The sequence below is a fragment of the Mytilus edulis genome, chromosome 10, assembly GCF_963676685.1.
Source record: "Mytilus edulis chromosome 10, xbMytEdul2.2, whole genome shotgun sequence".
Taxonomy (NCBI): Eukaryota; Metazoa; Mollusca; class Bivalvia; order Mytilida; family Mytilidae; genus Mytilus; species Mytilus edulis.
In genome coordinates this window covers 64,544,114-64,563,141 of record NC_092353.1, presented here as the reverse complement: position 1 = coordinate 64,563,141, position 19,028 = coordinate 64,544,114, and the positions used below count along the sequence as shown (strand labels likewise).

The following is a 19,028-nucleotide window of genomic DNA, read 5'->3' as shown; positions in this document are numbered from 1 at the left end:
AATGGATAACAACTGTTATATTCTTGACTTGGAACAGGCATTTCAAATGTAGAAAATGGTGGATTGAACCTGGTTTTCAACTTTTGTAGCGCTAAACCTCTCACTTGTATGACAGTCCCATCAATTTCCATTATATTTACAATGACGGGAGAACAAAACATATATAATAGGTAAAATTGTCAATAGGGGTACAGCAAATATTTCACAAAGAAGCAGAAAAAAGCATCTATCAAATTTAACAACCACATGCATTGCATACTTATATATATATGTATTTTAAATCAACCCATAGAGGATTGAAATATTTTGAAGTCCTGTGCAAAGTTCACATCAACACTAGTGTAGAGACCCAAGCTTGACATCAGAATGTAAACGTCACACAAGTAGAGATATAAAATAATTTGTTTGTTTTCAAACAACAACTACTGAACAACTGGATCAGGACAGATGCATAGACATATAGCAGGTTTGGGTAGTTTTGTTTTACTGGCAAATAATATTCAGTAACACTTTTCCTTCAGAAGTTTTGTGTATTTTATTCCAACAACGAAAATCGGCATGATTTTACAGGGTAATGTAAGTAAGAGGGAAGTCCACTGATGTAAAAAAAAAAGGTACAGGAAATAAACATGACTTCTTTGTTGGATGTGGGAGGCCCGGGAATATTAAAAAATGTTTGTTTTCTGCTTTGGAAAAAATATGTGGCAGCAGGTCCCTCAAACAAGAAATTGAATTGTTGTGGCCTTTAGAGTGCATTGAAAATAACATACTTTTAATGAAAGATCTAAACATTTCAGTTGTTTATAAACAATTGAGATACTATTGCATACATTTTAATATTCTTATTTAACAATGATATTAAAAGTTGAACAAATTGAGTAACATTTTAATATTCAAATCTTTTTTCCAGAGAACTAGGAGGGAGAAAACTAAACATTGAGTCAACTCAGGTAAGCAATAATCAATGCCTAATAGGGATATTTAGAGTAATTGATCATTTTGGGTAAAGATTGCATGAAATGCAATCAAAATTCTATGTTACTGACTTGATATTAAAATCTTCCAAGGCTTATCACTACCTTTTCGATACACAAAATAAAGTGCATTGATCCTTACATTCTATACATCCTATATATCCATGAACATTTCCAGAAATTTATCAATACAATATATGCTCAGACAGATATTTTAGTCACAAAAAGTTACCCCTGTCATGAAAATAACATAACTTTGTCAAGGTGCAGGATTCTAATATTTGTTCTCAACATATAAATGATGTCATTGTTACAGTCATCTTTAAAAATTGGAGTTGTCTCCCATTGTCGAGAATTTTAGCAGCATCAACTGCAACCAATGCTTTATTAAAAGTGCAATAATTAATTTTACTTCCAACTGATAAATTAAAGCAATCTTTACCCTTATGTGCTTTCAAGCACTTTGCTTATTCTAAGCCAAAAAGTATAATCAGAAATTATTTATGGGACATTTTTTTAATGACTGCAAAAGTTTTTGGCCTAATAATGGTTTGTCATATTTGCTGTTGTCATCTGAAGACATATGATTTCCAGACAATATGTTGAGTATAATTGTACCAAAATTTTCAATACCACAAATAGTATGTATGGATTGATTTTGGGGTTATTGTCCTAAATGTTTAGTAGTATTTAAGGGGCCAAACCATGCATTTTTCTTTTTCAGGTCAATTATTTGTGTAAAAGTGTATGTGGATCTCTATGAAATTGTACCATAAGGATCCATACCTTAAAAGGAAAGTCAGAATTGATTTTTGGGTAATGGTCCTAACTGCCAAAAAACTAAGATTATATATTATGAACAATGACTTGAGATTTGATAAATTGATACTTTAATTAGCATGTATATTAGTATAAAACAACTATCTAAACATTTTTTTTCAGTTGTCAGAGTTAGCTGAGTTTAACAGTGATCTTGGGAGTGACAATATAGCAAAATGGAGAGGCAATATTTGTTCAGCAGGCAACGACTTTGTTAAGTCTAAAGATATTCTTGATAGAATAGACAGGGACAGAACACTGCAGTTTTCATTAGTAGATGATGCACATGTTATCATCACACCTTGTAAAACTCCACCTTTATGTAAACATATAAGGGATTGGAAGACTAGTAGACAGGTTTATAAACATAGGACTGTGAAAGACAGAAAAAAAGTTGATATAAAAAAGCAAGAGCAGATTGAATTTAAGCGTATACAAAAGTTTCAACAAAAACGTTTTTCCGTAAAGCCAAATAAGAGTGTTAGCTTCAATGGCCAATATTGTGAAAAAATGTCTTCATCTTCAAAAGCTAGTAGAAAACGTGGAAATGAGATGAAATCCAACATTGATGAAAATAGCCTAATTTGTGACAGTTCTAGGGATGATACTGAGGATGATGTAATAGGCACCTCCCCACCTGATGTTACACCGTCCAATAGAAATATCAAACACATATTATGTGACAGTTCTAGGGATGATACTGAGGATGATGTAATAGGCCCCTCCCCACCTGATGTTACACCGTCCAATAGAAATATCAAACACATATTATGTGACAGTTCTAGGGATGGTACTGAGGATGATGTCATAGGCCCCTCCCCACCTGGTGTTACACCGTCCAATAGAAATATCAAACACATATTATGTGACAGTTCTAGGGATGATACTGAGGATGATGTCATAGACCCCTCCCCACCTGGTGTTACACCGTCCAATAGAAATATCAAACACATATTATGTGACAGTTCTAGGGATGATACTGAGGATGATGTCATAGGCCCCTCCCCACCTGGTGTTACACCGTCCAATAGAAATATCAAACACATATTATGTGACAGTTCTAGGGATGGTACTAAGGATGATGTCATAGGCCCCTCCCCACCTGGTGTTACACCGTCCAATAGAAATATCAAACACATATTACAAAACAGACTCTTTTCATCTCAGCCTGGATTACTCTATAGTCCATTATTGCCTAGTCAACAGACACTACACAGTACACCTCTGACAAAAGTTAGAAATAATAATCTTGTCTTGCCTGCTTGTACACCAATAAACCATTTAAAGAAAGAGGCTCCTTTGTCCAGACTTGAGGCTGTTAATACCGGAAAGGGAGAGTTGTCAATTGAATTACAGGTATGTAGAGACAAACTAGTCCATTGTTTTAAAGACTAAAATAAACACTATGATACATAATAAACAATATTTATTACCCTTATTTTGACTAAAATTTTTCATTAAACAAGTAAGAATTCTTTAAATATTCTGCTGAAAGGATCTATGGCATAAAGTGGCCCCAGATTAACAAACCAAGGATGATGTCTGTCTGCATAACTTATAGGAGTCAATGATTTATAGAAACACTTTTTGTCTTTAACATAAAAAAAAGGTTTACTGCCATCACAATGGTATATCGTGTCCATTTTTGCCCCAACTGTTCAGGGTTGCCCCTCTGGTCGTATTTTTTTTCCTTGTTTTTTTAGTAAATTGTTTGTAGAATTTACTGGTAGGTTAGTTTATTATTTTATGTAGTTTACATCATGACAAGTTATAGATCAAGTTAGAATTTTGTTCCATTACAATGAATTTTTAACTGGTAGGAGACTGTGTATTGCATTGCAATACTCACAGAATGCTTGTTTAAAACTTGATTTCAGCTTTAATACAATCAGCTATAACGTGTGATGCGCTTTCAGATTCATCAATCAATAACTTCCTGTTTAATGTCAAATATTTGGTTAGGGGTATCATCAGTTCACTTCACACTTCAGACCATCAATTGTTCATTGTATTGCTTAGGGATTGCCTGGATAATCAGACCAAGCAATGATGTTCAATTATATTTTTGCTTTGTGTAGGTGTTATTTTATGTTCTTCTAGCAATATTCCACACCTGTACAGAAAAGAAATGTTTCCCAGATAGATGGACCTACACCTAAAAATTCATTTGGATTCCAGATTAGCCAACAGAATTTTCATGATGCTAAAGCACTCCATGAGGTAGCTTTTAAATAAATATCTAAATCAATTAGGGTAACTTTAACAAGTAGACATTATAAGTTGAATAGTTCGTTACTGACTCCCGTACAGATCCATAGAGGGTTAGTAAAATTCAAAGAGCTGAGGCCGAATGCTGATTCTCCTATGGAATTTACTCACCCTCTATCTCTGTGAGTGGTGAACAGTTTAACAAATTCATTGCACAAAGAACTTTTTCTGCTGTGTTTTGTAGAAAAATAAACAAAGAAATACAACAACATCAAAAGATGACATTTCTATTCTCTTACTTTAGTTTGCCTAAACCAAATGTTATGAAACTTATCCACAATGCTTTTAATACCACAAAACACAGATCAAGTTTGAATTTTGGTCCAGTTACTAATACCATTCTAGAGTTAAGAAGTTTTACAAATGAAAAAAAAATTGCTGTTTTTCTTGTTTCCGTTCTCTCCAAAAGTTATATGAAACTTATACAATATGCTTATTACCACAAATCAAAGATCAAATTTGAATTTTGGTGGGATCAGTTTTAACATTCTAGAGTTGTGCCCTTTACAAATGGAAAAATTGTTTCTGTTCCTAGCTTAGTTTGCCTTAACCAAATGTTATGAAACTTATAGACAATGTTATTAATTACCACAAAACACTTTTACACTTTTTGAGTAATGTCCTTTTATAATGTGTATATGCAAGCAGGATCATCATCTGTGTCCCATGAACATATTCCCCATTTATTGTGTAATCTTATCCTTGATCCTGATCTCCCTTCCAATCAAATTGATGCAGGTTTTTTTTGTCTTTATTGCCAAAATTAGAGTAATAAAGAATTGCTTTTGAAAATCTCCCAATTAACAGTAAACAAATATTGTTGATTTGTTTTAGGTACAGAATATGACAGTATTAAGTATGGAATTATTAGCAGACAGTAGAGGGGATCTACTTTCAGATCCAGAAGTAGATGCCATAAAGGCACTTTTCTACACTATACATAATGATATGAATGATACAGACATAACAGGGATTATAGTGGTTGATGCAGAGTCTACAAAGATTCAGGAAGAATTGAGAGAAAAGAGTAAACAGTCAGCACATCTGTCGACATGCAACAGTCAAAACCCATCAACTTCAACAGATACAACCTGTAAACAGTCAGCACATCTCTCGACATCCACCAATCAAAACCCATCAACTTCAACAGATACAACCTGTAAACAGTCAGCACATCTCTCGACATCCACCAATCAAAACCCATCAACTTCAACAGATACAACCAGTTCATCTGTTACACCTGTATCAAAATCTGAGTCACCCAAGACTTCAAATGTGAAAGATAATAAAAGAGATAGAACACCATGTCTTAAGGATACTAAAAAAAGTGACCAGTTATCATCAAAACTGCAAAGAAACACTTCATTTTCTGGTGTACATTTAAATCAAACATTACTCCAGAAGTCAGGGATTGATGATAATTTGCAGATTGCATATGTGGAAACAGAGATTGGTCTTTTTAATTCATTTAAGGATCTGATAACAAGGTAATATTATCATACAATTCAAACGAAAATAAAGGAACTTATGAGCACAGTAGGGCAGAAAAAATGTGTCACAAATTTGTTCATATGTGGATATGGACGTTGGCAGACTCCAGAGCTCCAGAAGAGTAAACAGTGTCTTCTCGTGGCACCTTTCAAGTAAAAAGAGGGGGTAATTGCATTTAAAGATGTAATAATCAGGGAAAAAGATGAGATTTTGCTTCAACAAATGAACCATACCTGTATTTATTTCGCTTAGAATTAAGACAGAATCTAGCAGGAATGATGTTAGAACTATAAAAATATACTAGTGTTCATATTCTAGCCAGAATGTAAGCAGGAATCTGCCTGAAAAATAGCCAAAAAATTTAGATTAACAGGATTTTTTTAGTATGAATATTGTGATTACTACCAGTAATATTCTAATTAGCAGGAAAATAAGATTTTTACTAGAAAACCTGGTTTGAATTTTTATACCCCTAAGGGCATTAAGTTTTACGTCTGTACGAGTGTACGTTCCAAAGTTGGTTTCGGTTCTCTCACTTCAGTTTGCTTCAACCAAATGTTATGAAACTGATACACAATACTTATTTATATCACAAAAAACAGATTAAGTTAGGTGCTGTCACTTTAACCGTTTTAGAGGTATGCCCCTGTTCAAAGGAAAAATTGCTGAATTTCTGTTTCTGTTCTCTCACTTTAGTTCGCCTAGCCTCAACCAAATGCTTTTTACCAAAACATACAGATCAAGTATGAAGTTTGGGGGTGTCACTTAATTCTATAGAGTTTTGCCCCTTTACAAATGGAAAAATTGCTGAAGTTTTTGTTTCCGTTCTTTAAATTAAGTTTGCATCAACCAAAATTTATGAAACTTATACACAACACTTATTGTAACATAAATTTGATTTTTTCCCTTGATGTTTTTATGAAATGATTTACTTATAAAGTGTGTTGAGGGAAAACCATGATATATTATCTACAATTCAATGTTGTACCATACTTTGCTAATTAAGTATGCAACTCAACTAGAATCCAAAGGAAAGTAGACAGGGCTTAGCTATGACACTACCCGTATATATTTATTTTCATGTTATTGCATGACTGAAGCTCCACCCTTTTTTATAAAGGTATCCCCTCTGGAATATTTAGGAAACTGAAAAAAGTAAATGGTCAAGATCTTCATTTTTTTCCCTTTTATAACAAAAAGCAATTAATCATATGTACCACATCTAGAGAAACTTTTTTCTTTTTTTAAACTAAAGGATTGTTATGAGTTCCCTTAATTTTGGAAAAATTACTAAAAGTTTTTATATTTCAGTTCTGAAAAAAACTAAAATGCAATACTACAATGTAGTGCCATTTCCTTTGCGAAAATTCAATTAAATTTTGATTAAAAAAAGGGGGTGTATCACTAAGAAAAAGAATTAATTCTATTAAATAATGATTAAAAAAAGAGGGGTAACTAAGAAAAAGGAATAAATATGCCTACAACAATTTGTGAAAAAACATGATTCTTTTTGCAATAAATAGAGGTACACTATCTACACTCCCTGGATCCTCCACTGTTTAGTGTTTTGTCATTAAAATTGTGTTTTAGTAAATAATCTAATAATCGAATTAATAAAATAACAGAAGAAAAGCAGTTTGTACGTAAACTTTAAATGTATAGATATGCATTTTTCAATGAGATGAACAATCTGTAAAATATTATTGATTTGTATTTTACCTTGAAAACCAAAAAAAAATTCTTATCGTCATTAATAGATTGATTATTTAATCCTTATCGCTATAATCCAACATTTTTGTTTACTCTCTAATAACATAATGAAATTACCTGCGCATACAAATATACACAGGGCGCAAAACTAAAAAATCGGGAAAATCCCACATTTTCTTTACTTTCTGCAAATTCTGAGGTTCTATTAAATGAAATACAAAGAAGATCATACATGAGGCGCACAAGTGACTTGCACGAGCTTCCAATTCATTGAATAAAACTGTATCGTGATCAATTTCCGATTTTAGCTCAAGGTCTACAAGCTGTCAATCATTTTATTTATATAAAAAAATTTATATACCATGTGTCTTACTTAATAACATATTTAAACAAACTCATCCTACGGATTCGTTTGTTTAAATATGTTAACTCATAAAACCATGGTATATATAGTACTTACCACAAAACCCAGATCAAGTACAAAGGATATGGTTCACTTATGGCACAAAATGGCCTAAAATATCAACTTTATTATAAAACCCCAGACATGTCACAAATTGGTTCGTTAATGGGTGTATTTCAAAAGCCTTTTTGCTAAATAAATCAGTTCCCTTCATAAAAGTACATAATATTCTCCAAAGTAAGCCAATTTTAGACATGTTGTCAAAATATGATGATTTTGTGCTATTTTCAGATCTAAAAGCTTTAGGAAAACATAGGCTGCCACCTATGATCCAAAATTTTTTGTAACCAAAAGATTCCAAATTTGATATGTAATTTATCAGTATAAAAACTTGGATCTTGGATGGTGGCCAAGGTTGGTTATACCAAAAACAATTTAAATTCTGGAAAAAATTGACCAAAGAATAGAGAGCTTCCACAATTTACAGGATCAACATACATTTACCAGGTTTGGAACTGTCCAAACCAATCAACAACAGTTAGCTATGATATAGCTTGGAACAGTGCATATGATCCTGGATAGAATCCTCAAATCTTCCAATCAGAAAGTAAGAAGCATTCTCCCTGCAGACTGTCCATCGTTCAATCTTAATATCATCTTGGCAGAGACGATAATGAGAATTGAGATTCTTTTTCCCATGGAGATTATTTGACCCTTCCCCACAGTTATTTATTTACTTTGAATATTTTGGTTATACATGTAGTTTACATGTTGCAATTTGTGTCTAGGCCAGTCCTGAAAATTCCAAACCCTAATTTCGATGAAGTCTTTTGCATAGTTAACTTGTTTAAGTTTGTGATTAGGTCTTATTTAAGATAACCACTAATGTAAATTCTTGGATATTTGGTATGCAGTTTCAATAGCATTTGCATAGTTCTTTTCCAAAGAGATTAATTGGTTCTGACCCTCAGTCATGGTTCATTGATCTCAAAATCTTTTCTATAATTAACAGGTTAAACTATAAGAATTTTAATTGCAACATTTGCACCATTCTAACAAAATATCAATCAGAAGAGACTACATGACCTCTGTGTAAACAGTTTATTATTGAAATTATTTTACAGATTGGATCCAGACTTGTTAGTTGGTTATGAAATACAAAAAAGTTCTTGGGGATATTTATTGCAAAGAGCAGCTCAAGTTGGTATTGGTCTTTGTTCACAGATATCTAGGATACCAGGTAATTATATATCAATCTACATTTTGACCATGCATGTCCTCATTTCACAGATCAGTGATCAATGTTAAAATGACGATTAAAGATACATGATTAGGTCCATTCTCAGATACTGTATGCATAAGGCCAATTATATTTAATTTATGGATGGCAAAAAGGTGTACATGTCAGTCTGCCAGGTTTAGTTTGACCTTGATTTCATTTTCTTGGATCATTGGTCCATGTTATATTTTTGTGTTTTGGTCTATTTTTAGATAACCTTGCCCAATGGGCCCAGTGACATTTTCTCTTCACATGACGTCTGTCGTGTGTCATCTTTTTTGTTAACTTTAATAAAAGTCTTCTCCTCTTTAACCAAACTTGACAATAATTATCATTTAACAGTTTATTGTATACTTTAAGCAATATGTCAACTATATTTTGTGTACATAGGTATGCAATAATTGAAAGATATACATGTCTGTCTGGCTTGGAAAATCTAACCATGACCTCTTTTTAATGGATTCTTTGCATTTTGTTCAAAAACTCCAGAAGAAACTGAATCTGTTTACAGAAATCATTATCAGCAATAAAAAGAAATTTAGTCATAAATTATATTCTAATCACAATGTTTGAGAGTGTGTATTGTTGAAAATGCATATAGGCATAGAAGAGGGACACAGGCACTTCAGAGCCTGTATACTAGTTATATTATAAACAAGGAATTAGCTGAATCTTGAATAATTTTGAGTTCTGGAAAATTTATGAGAAATTTATGATGAAAACTAACCAAACTAAATAGGGTGCACATGGCTAAGGTGGGTTAGTTAGTTCATACTGAAAGGATAACCTTAGCCATGTGCTCATTGTTTACAGTATTGTTTTACTTTTTTTCAGAAGAAAAACGAGGTAGCCATTTTTCAGCTGAGAAGGATGAGTATGGTGCAGATAGCATGTCAGAGATTCATATTGTTGGCAGGATTGTGCTCAATCTTTGGAGAGTTATGAGACATGAGGTATAAATAATATTAAAGCTTGATGAAAGAGGGATGAAAGATACCAGAGGGACAGTCAAACTCATAGATTGTAAATAAACTTACATTGCCATGGTAAAAAATAGAAAGACAAACAGACGAATAATAGTACAATAGACACAACATAGAAAACTGAAGACTAAGCAACACCAACCCCACCAAAAACTGGGGGTGATCTCAGGTGCTCAGGAAGGGTATGCAAATCCTGCTCCATACTGTATCAGTTAAATATAACTGTACTAGCAGCCTTAACCATTTCTGTTTGAAGGGAACTTGACTGATCCATGAAAGATTGGTATTGATGACCAATAGAATTCGTCAGATACAGTATAGCAGGTTATTTTCATGGGGTGCAAATTTTCCTTTATTTTCGCAGATAAAACGAAATCACCAAAATAAATTCCGCCAATTTAAAACATTACATGCAGAGGTATTGATAAAAGTTTTGAATCTGCAAAATTATAATTGTCAAAATATTTTGTATACCTTATTCAATGAAAATTGAGAAATTTTGAACCCACGAAAATAACCCTCTGTACATCAAATCAGCTATGTAAGAGTTGCTGTGTTGACTGTCTGTAATCAATCAGTAAAATAATTATGGATACTTATATAATTAAAATTCTTATGTAAAACGTACTCCACAGTATTAACATGCAATAAACAGGGACCTCTACAAAGGCACCTGAAATGTTTATTTGTAATCAACTTTTTCGCAATAAAAATTTTATCACTTGAAAATAGTAATAATGCATTTTAATGTTACTAGATGATGAAAATAAATCCATTTATGCCCCAACTGTTCAGGGTTGGATCTCTGCAGTTGTATCTAGCTGCGTTTGGTGAAGCAATTTACTTGTTTCTGTTCTTTAACTTGAGCTTTCCTTGACCAAATGTTATTAAAAAGAATTGCCCAATTATAAGAATAACCACAAAATACAGATCAACTTCTAACTTTTGTGGCGTTACTTTTACAGTTTTAGAGTTATGCACCTTTATAAATGCATCATTGTGCATAAGATTTATAAAATTTGGTTTTAGAGACAAACTAAAGTGAGATAATGAAACGAAAAAAATGCAAGTAAAGGGGCATAACTCTAGAAGGGTGAAAGCAATGCCACCAGAATCAAAAACTGGTGATTCTTTTTTGTTTTGTTTTCTAACATGAGTTAGCCTCCACCAAATTTATTGAAACTTATACACATTGCTTATACAACAAAATTCATATTAAGTACAAAGTTGGGTAGGGTCCTTTTTATCTTTCTTTAGTTATGTCCCTTTATAATGTTACATGCAAGTGGGAGCATCATGGACATATTCCGCATTATAAAGTTAATGTTAAGTATTTTGTAGTTGGTCCATTTCTCAGATACAACAAGGTATTGATCAACTATCTGTCTTGCAGGGTTTGTCTGACCGTGACCTAATTTATGTGGATTATAGATTATGCGCAATGTATTTTACATCAATGCATGAATATGATGCAGCTGAACAAATATCATTAATGCTGCTAATAAAATGCAAGTTGTTTTCAATATCATTATCAACAATTAACAATCAACTTTCAAGCCATTAAAAGAGGGACAAAAGATACCAAAGGGACAGTCAAACCTGCAGCTTATGAGCTATTGTTGATTGTATTTTGCAGGTTACTCTTAATATTTATACATTTGAGAATGTGATGTTCCATGTCCTTCACCAGAGAACGCCTAAGTATTCATTTAGAAATCTCAACACTTGGTACAATAAAAAGACACATAATCACAGGTAAGCCCTACTGAGGACTAGATTTCTGAAATGCCACATACAGTTTTTATGCCCCCTCCAAAAAGGAGAGGGCATTAAAAGTTTTACCCATTTCAAGGCTTACACTTTTAGCCAATCGTGACATGTCTTATTACTTTCCCCACCACTGTACCATCAGAGCAAACATTTTAAATAGCAGAACTGTTAGTTACGACTTAACAAAGACGAGAAATGGACTCGTCCCAGATAATATTGAAAATAAAATATATCCAAATAAGAACAAATCAATTTTTCTCGTTAGTCAGATCAAGTCAGATTATATAATACATTTAGTTACAAGTCCCTCATGCAAATTTTATGATCTAATTGTACATCAAAGGTTCATTTTGATATTGGTCACTTAATGCTAATTTGAAATTTAAGCTAAAAACAGGGGCCATTTTATGGCCTTATAGAACCTACTCTTTTATCAATGACCTGTTTAATGATAATCACATACATTATTAGATGGAGAGTAATGAATTATTTTATCAGTGACCTGTTTAATTGATAATCACATACATTATTAGATGGAGAGTAATGAATTATTTTATCAGTGACCTGTTTTATTGATAAATACATACATTATTAGATGGAGAGTAATGAATTATTTTATCAATGACCTGTTTAATTGATAAATACATACATTATTAGATGGAGAGTAATGAATTATTTTATCAATGACCTGTTTAATTGATAAGTATATACATTATTAGATGGAGAGTGATGAATTATTTTATCAGTGACCTGTTTAATTGATAAATACATACATTATTAGATGGAGAGTAATGAATTATTTTATCAGTGACCTGTTTAATTGATAAATGCATACATTATTAGATGGAGAGTAATGAATTATTTGATCAATGACCTGTTTAATTGATAAGTATATACATTATTAGATGGAGAGTGATGAATTATTTTATCACCAGAGTCAGAGCTAACTTACAGATAATGGAACAGATTGATCTTGTTGGTCGTACAAGTGAATTTGCCAGAGTATTTGGAATAGAGTTTTATCATGTTCTTTCCAGAGGATCACAGGTAGGTACATTAACATTATGTAGTTTTAGCTATGGCCATGTGAGCAATTGCAATCACTTAGCATCTGACATTCGAAACTTTTCCAAAAGTCTTCTACTCTGAAACTACTGAACCAATTTCAACCACATTAGGCCGAATGATTTTTTTGGTATTTTTGTATCAATTTTGTGTTTTTATAGCGTTCGGTCAACAAGTATAACTGCCACAAATAAAAATAGAACATAGGGGGTAAAATAAAGATTTTGGCCTATGTCTAAAAAAAAATACAGTAGGTAAAGCAAAGCTTACAAGGTTAGAAATGATCAGCAGGTCTATTTTTATAATTGAGGAAATTTTCAGAAGAATTGCACTGTTTGTTTAGTTGATTTATAAACTATGAAAGCTAAAGAGAATGTTCAAAAGAATGTTTAAACATGTATTAATATACATTAAACAGCTAAATAAACATGTATTGATATACATTAAACAGCTAAATAATCATGTATTGATATACATTAAACAGCTAAATAAATATGTATTGATATACATTAAACAGCTAAATAAACATGCATTAATATACATTAAATAGCTAAATAATCATGTATTAATATACATTTAACAGCTAAATAAACATGTATTAATATACATTAAACAGCTAAATACACATGTATTAATATAAATTAAACAGCTAAATAAACATGTATTGAGATACATTAAACAGCTTAATAAACATGTATTGATATACATTAAACAGCTAAATAAACATGTATTAAGATACATTAAACAGCTAAATAAACATGTATTGATATACATTAAACAGCTAAATAAACATGTATTAAGATACATTAAACAGCTCAATAAACATGTATTGATATACATTAAACAGCTAAATTAACATGTATTAAGATACATTAAACAGCTCAAAAAACATGTATTAAGATACACTAAACAGCTCAATAAACATGTATTAATATACATTAAACAGCTCAATAAACATGTATTAATATACATTAAACAGCTAAATAAACATGTATTGAGATACTTTAAACAGCTAAATAAACATGTATTAATATACATTAAACCGCTAAATAAGCATTAAACATGTATTGATGTACATTAAACAGCTAAATAAACATGTATTAATTTACATTAAACAGCTAAATAAGCATTAAACATGTATTGATATACATTAAACAGCTAAATAAACATGTATTAATATACATTAAACAGCTAAATAAGCATTAAACATGTATTGATATACATTAAACAGCTAAATTAACATGTATTGAGATACATTAAACAGCTCAATAAACATGTATTGATATACATTGAACAGCTAAATATGCATGTATTGATATACATTAAACAGCTAAATAAATATGTATTGATATACATTAAACAGCTAAATAAACATGCATTAATATACATTAAATAGCTAAATAATCATGTATTAATATACATTTAACAGCTAAATAAACATGTATTAATATACATTAAACAGCTAAATAAGCATTAAACATGTATTGATATACATTAAACAGCTAAATTAACATGTATTGAGATACATTAAACAGCTCAATAAACATGTATTGATATACATTGAACAGCTAAATATGCATGTATTGATATACATTAAACAGCTAAATAAATATGTATTGATATACATTAAACAGCTAAATAAACATGCATTAATATACATTAAATAGCTAAATAATCATGTATTAAGATACATTAAACAGCTAAATAAACATGTATTGATATACATTAAACAGCTAAATAAACATGTATTAAGATACATTAAACAGCTCAATAAACATTAAACATGTATTGATATACATTAAACAGCTAAATTAACATGTATTGAGATACATTAAACAGCTCAATAAACATGTATTGATATACATTGAACAGCTAAATATGCATGTATTGATATACATTAAACAGCTAAATAAATATGTATTGATATACATTAAACAGCTAAATAAACATGCATTAATATACATTAAATAGCTAAATAATCATGTATTAATATACATTTAACAGCTAAATAAACATGTATTAATATACATTAAACAGCTAAATAAACATGTATTGATATACATTAAACAGCTAAATTAACATGTATTAAGATACATTAAACAGCTCAAAAAACATGTATTAAGATACACTAAACAGCTCAATAAACATGTATTAATATACATTAAACAGCTCAATAAACATGTATTAATATACATTAAACAGCTAAATAAACATGTATTGAGATACATTAAACAGCTAAATAAACATGTATTAATATACATTAAACCGCTAAATAAGCATTAAACATGTATTGATGTACATTAAACAGCTAAATAAACATGTATTAATTTACATTAAACAGCTAAATAAGCATTAAACATGTATTGATATACATTAAACAGCTAAATAAACATGTATTAATATACATTAAACAGCTAGATAAGCATTACATATGTATTGATATACATTAAACAGCTAAATTAACATGTATTGAGATACATTAAACAGCTCAATAAACATGTATTGATATACATTGAACAGCTAAATATGCATGTATTGATATACATTAAACAGCTAAATAAATATGTATTGATATACATTAAACAGCTAAATAAACATGCATTAATATACATTAAATAGCTAAATAATCATGTATTAATATACATTTAACAGCTAAATAAACATGTATTGATATACATTAAACAGCTAAATAAACATGTATTGAGATACATTAAACAGCTAAATAAACATGTATTAATATACATTAAACAGCTAAATAAACATGTATTGATATACGTTAAACAGCTAAATAAACATGTATTAATATACATTAAACAGCTAAATATACATGTATTGAGATACATTAAACAGCTAAATAAACATGTATTGATATACTTTAAACAGCTAAATAAACATGTATTAAGATACATTAAACAGCTCAATAAACATGTATTAATATACATTAAACAGCTAAATAAACATGTATTGAGATACATTAAACAGCTAAATAAACATGTATTGATATACATTAAACAGCTAAATAAACATGTATTAAATAAACATGTATTAATTTACATTAAACAGCTAAATAAGCATTAAACATGTATTGATATACATTAAACAGCTAAATAAACATGTATTAATATACATTAAACAGCTAAATAAACATGTATTAATATACATTAAACAGCTAAATAAACATTAAACATGTATTGATATACATTAAACAGCTAAATAAACATGTATTAATATACATTAAACAGCTAAATAAACATGTATTGATATACATTAAACAGCTAAATAAGCATTTATGCAAGATCAACACAAAAATAATCCAGTTGGAGTGAGTTGTAGGAGCCTCTTGGATACACAAAGACAACAACATCATATATAACATAAGTTGATATCAGTTTGAAAATCAGTGCTTGGAAAAAAATGATTTTATTGAAAATTGCATTGTCATCCTTCTCATGTGTACAACTATTGCAAAGTTTTTATGAAACTTATTTCAAAGGTTTATCTCAACAATGTCTTTGACATTTTCGAAATAAGTGCTGATCAAATATTTTTTCAAAGTTATGCCCTTGGAAATGTTAGTTATATATGAAATCATATTGCTAAGATGAGAAAAACCAACAGTGTATAGTTGGCTATGAAAATCCCTGACATAAAAAATATGAAACTATTCAATTGAGAAAACTTACAGACTGTTTTATTACAAAACAATTATTGAAAATAGAATTTGGCAGAAATGAACCAACTACAACCATTTTATAACTACTGGTTCTTGACTTGGAACATGCATATAAACAATGTGGCGAAGTTAAAAGGATTTGCTGGCGCCAAACCCTTCCCATAACACTTTTTACCAATGATCATTCAAATTAAACATACAAACAAACAGTGAAATTGTATATCATTATATATTTCAGTATAGAGTTGAATCAATGATGTTACGACTGGCTAAGCCAATGAATTTCATCGCAGTCTCACCAAATGTGCACCAACGAGCCAGAATGAGAGCACCAGAGTGTATACCTTTAACATTAGAACCAGAATCCAGATTTTACCATGATCCTGTTATTGTGGTTGATTTTCAATCACTATATCCATCTATCATGATTGCTTACAATTACTGCTTCTCTTCTTGTGTTGGAAGGATTAGTTTACTGGAAAAAGCTCAGTATGTTATTTCAGACCTATAATGTACAGCGGGTTATTTTCGCAGGGTGTAAATTTTTCTCTTATTTTCATGGCTTTTAACAAAATCACCAAAATAAATTCCGCCAATTTAAAAGTTTTGAATTTGCCAAAATAATAACCACCAAAATATTTTGAATACCTTATTCTGGGAAAATCACTAAATTTTACTCCCTGCGAAAATAACCTGCTATACGGTAGTTTATGAACATTTTTTATTTGGTGGAGTCACCTTGACTGTCTGTCTTTTTGATTGTATGAATATATAGAAAATAAGATGTGGTATGATTGCCAACGACACAAGAGACCATATGACACAGAAATTAATAACTATAGGTCACCATACAGCCTTCAACAATGAGCAAAGCCCATACCACATAGTCGGCCATGAAAGGCCCCGAAATGACAAATGTAAAACAGTTCATACAAAAAAAATAACGGTATAATTATATATGTAATTATACCCCCGCTTTAAAAAAGGGGGGGTATACTGTTTTACCTCTGTCTGTCAGTCCGTCCGTCAGTCCGTCCGTCAGTCCGTCCATCAGTCCGTCCGTCAGTCAGTCCGTCCCATGAAACTTTCTCAGGAACTACACATCCACCCTTTCTGTAATTTGGTATCAACATTTATATATGTCAGCCATACAGTGTGATGCGTTTTCAGATTCATCACTCGACAACTTCCTGTTTACCGAACACTTGTATGATTTTACACATGATAACCAAGTTAAAAATTTTCGTCACATTTATCTCAGGAATTACAATACAAGGATTTCTGAAATTTGGTTTCAGGATTTTTATAAGTCAGCTATACCGTGTGATGTGTTTTCAGATTCATCACTCGACAACTTCCTGTTTACCGAACACTTCCATATTTTTACACTATTAATATTATCCACTTGCGGCGGGGGTATCATCAGTGAGCAGTAGCTCGCAGTTTCACTTGTTGTTAATGTGTAATTGTTATCCGCTTATAGCACCATACATGTACCTAAGTTGTAATAAATTGTCTTGTCTTGTAATGAAACAACTGTTCACAAGAGACCAAATGACACATATATTGATAAATATAAGTCACCATACAGCCTTCAACAATGAGCAAAGGCCCTGAAATGACAAATGTAAAACTCATGGCCTTATTTATATACAAAAAAATGTATAAACTATTCTCCATTGTTACCTTCTGTGCAAACTGGTCCTTAAGTCTTAAATCAATATTTATTTTTATTATAGTGAGGGTGCTATTGAATTTGGATGTACACATTTGAAGATTCCTCCTTCAGTTTTGAAGGTAAGTCATGTTGTTATGTTCTTTGAAATTGTTAAGGTAGCACATAATTGTGACTAGTAATGAGATTTATCTAGGTGAAATTGACTTCATCGATATTAATTGATATAAGCATTTTGCAGGTCTTTTTCTATTTTACGGTAATGATGTAAAATGCCACATTAATTACTAGATAATGCATAATTCTTAGTTCCATTCAAGCTCAACTGGCTTAATAAGATTTCCTCATCTCTTGGGGTCTGTCTTTCATCATCGTCTGTTCTCCGTTAACTTTTACCAAACAATATCCTCTCAAACAGCTTAGCCAGATATAACCAAACTTGGCCAAAATCATTTGGGTTTCTATTTTTAAAATGTGTCCGATGACCCTGCCAACCAACATGGCCACCATGGCTAAAAGTACAAAATAGGGTTATAATGCACATTTTTTTCTATTATTATATAAGATAAAAAAACCAGTCACGAATAGAAAAAAGACTTGAATAAAATTGCCCAGAGCTTTAAGCTATTTCAATTGTCCTTATTTACTTATATTTAAAAAATTTTGGACGACTACTTATTGAAATTATTGCCCTTAAATGACAAACTTTAACCTTTTTTTCATTTTTACCTATTATCTAAAAAAGTATAATAGATACAGAGAAACATTTAATTGCAAAAATGATTTGCAAGACAAGTTCTTCAAGTATGTAAGTTCACTTTGTTTCTACATCTTAATTGTTGAGCCTTTCAATCAGCAATTTTCAAGTTATGATATTGGGGCTGATTTTCACCTATGTTTTTCATGATTTGTGGCCCT

The 19,028-nt window shown here is 30.9% G+C and overlaps 1 protein-coding gene across 4 annotated transcripts in view; it reads left to right on the top strand.

The window, feature by feature from the left end:
- The window catches only part of LOC139492244 (DNA polymerase zeta catalytic subunit-like), an 86,565-nt gene that overhangs the window by 46,118 nt on the left and 21,419 nt on the right, over positions 1-19,028 (top strand). For all 4 annotated transcript variants that reach the window (XM_071280436.1, XM_071280437.1, XM_071280438.1 and 1 more), the window contains 10 exons: positions 911-950; positions 1,917-3,149; positions 3,894-4,013; positions 4,896-5,548; positions 8,790-8,905; positions 9,779-9,897; positions 11,564-11,682; positions 12,603-12,744; positions 16,674-16,924; positions 18,175-18,232. In XM_071280436.1, the coding sequence (XP_071136537.1) occupies positions 911-950; positions 1,917-3,149; positions 3,894-4,013; positions 4,896-5,548; positions 8,790-8,905; positions 9,779-9,897; positions 11,564-11,682; positions 12,603-12,744; positions 16,674-16,924; positions 18,175-18,232 (2,851 nt within the window). The remainder of the gene's footprint in view (positions 1-910; positions 951-1,916; positions 3,150-3,893; positions 4,014-4,895; positions 5,549-8,789; positions 8,906-9,778; positions 9,898-11,563; positions 11,683-12,602; positions 12,745-16,673; positions 16,925-18,174; positions 18,233-19,028) is intronic.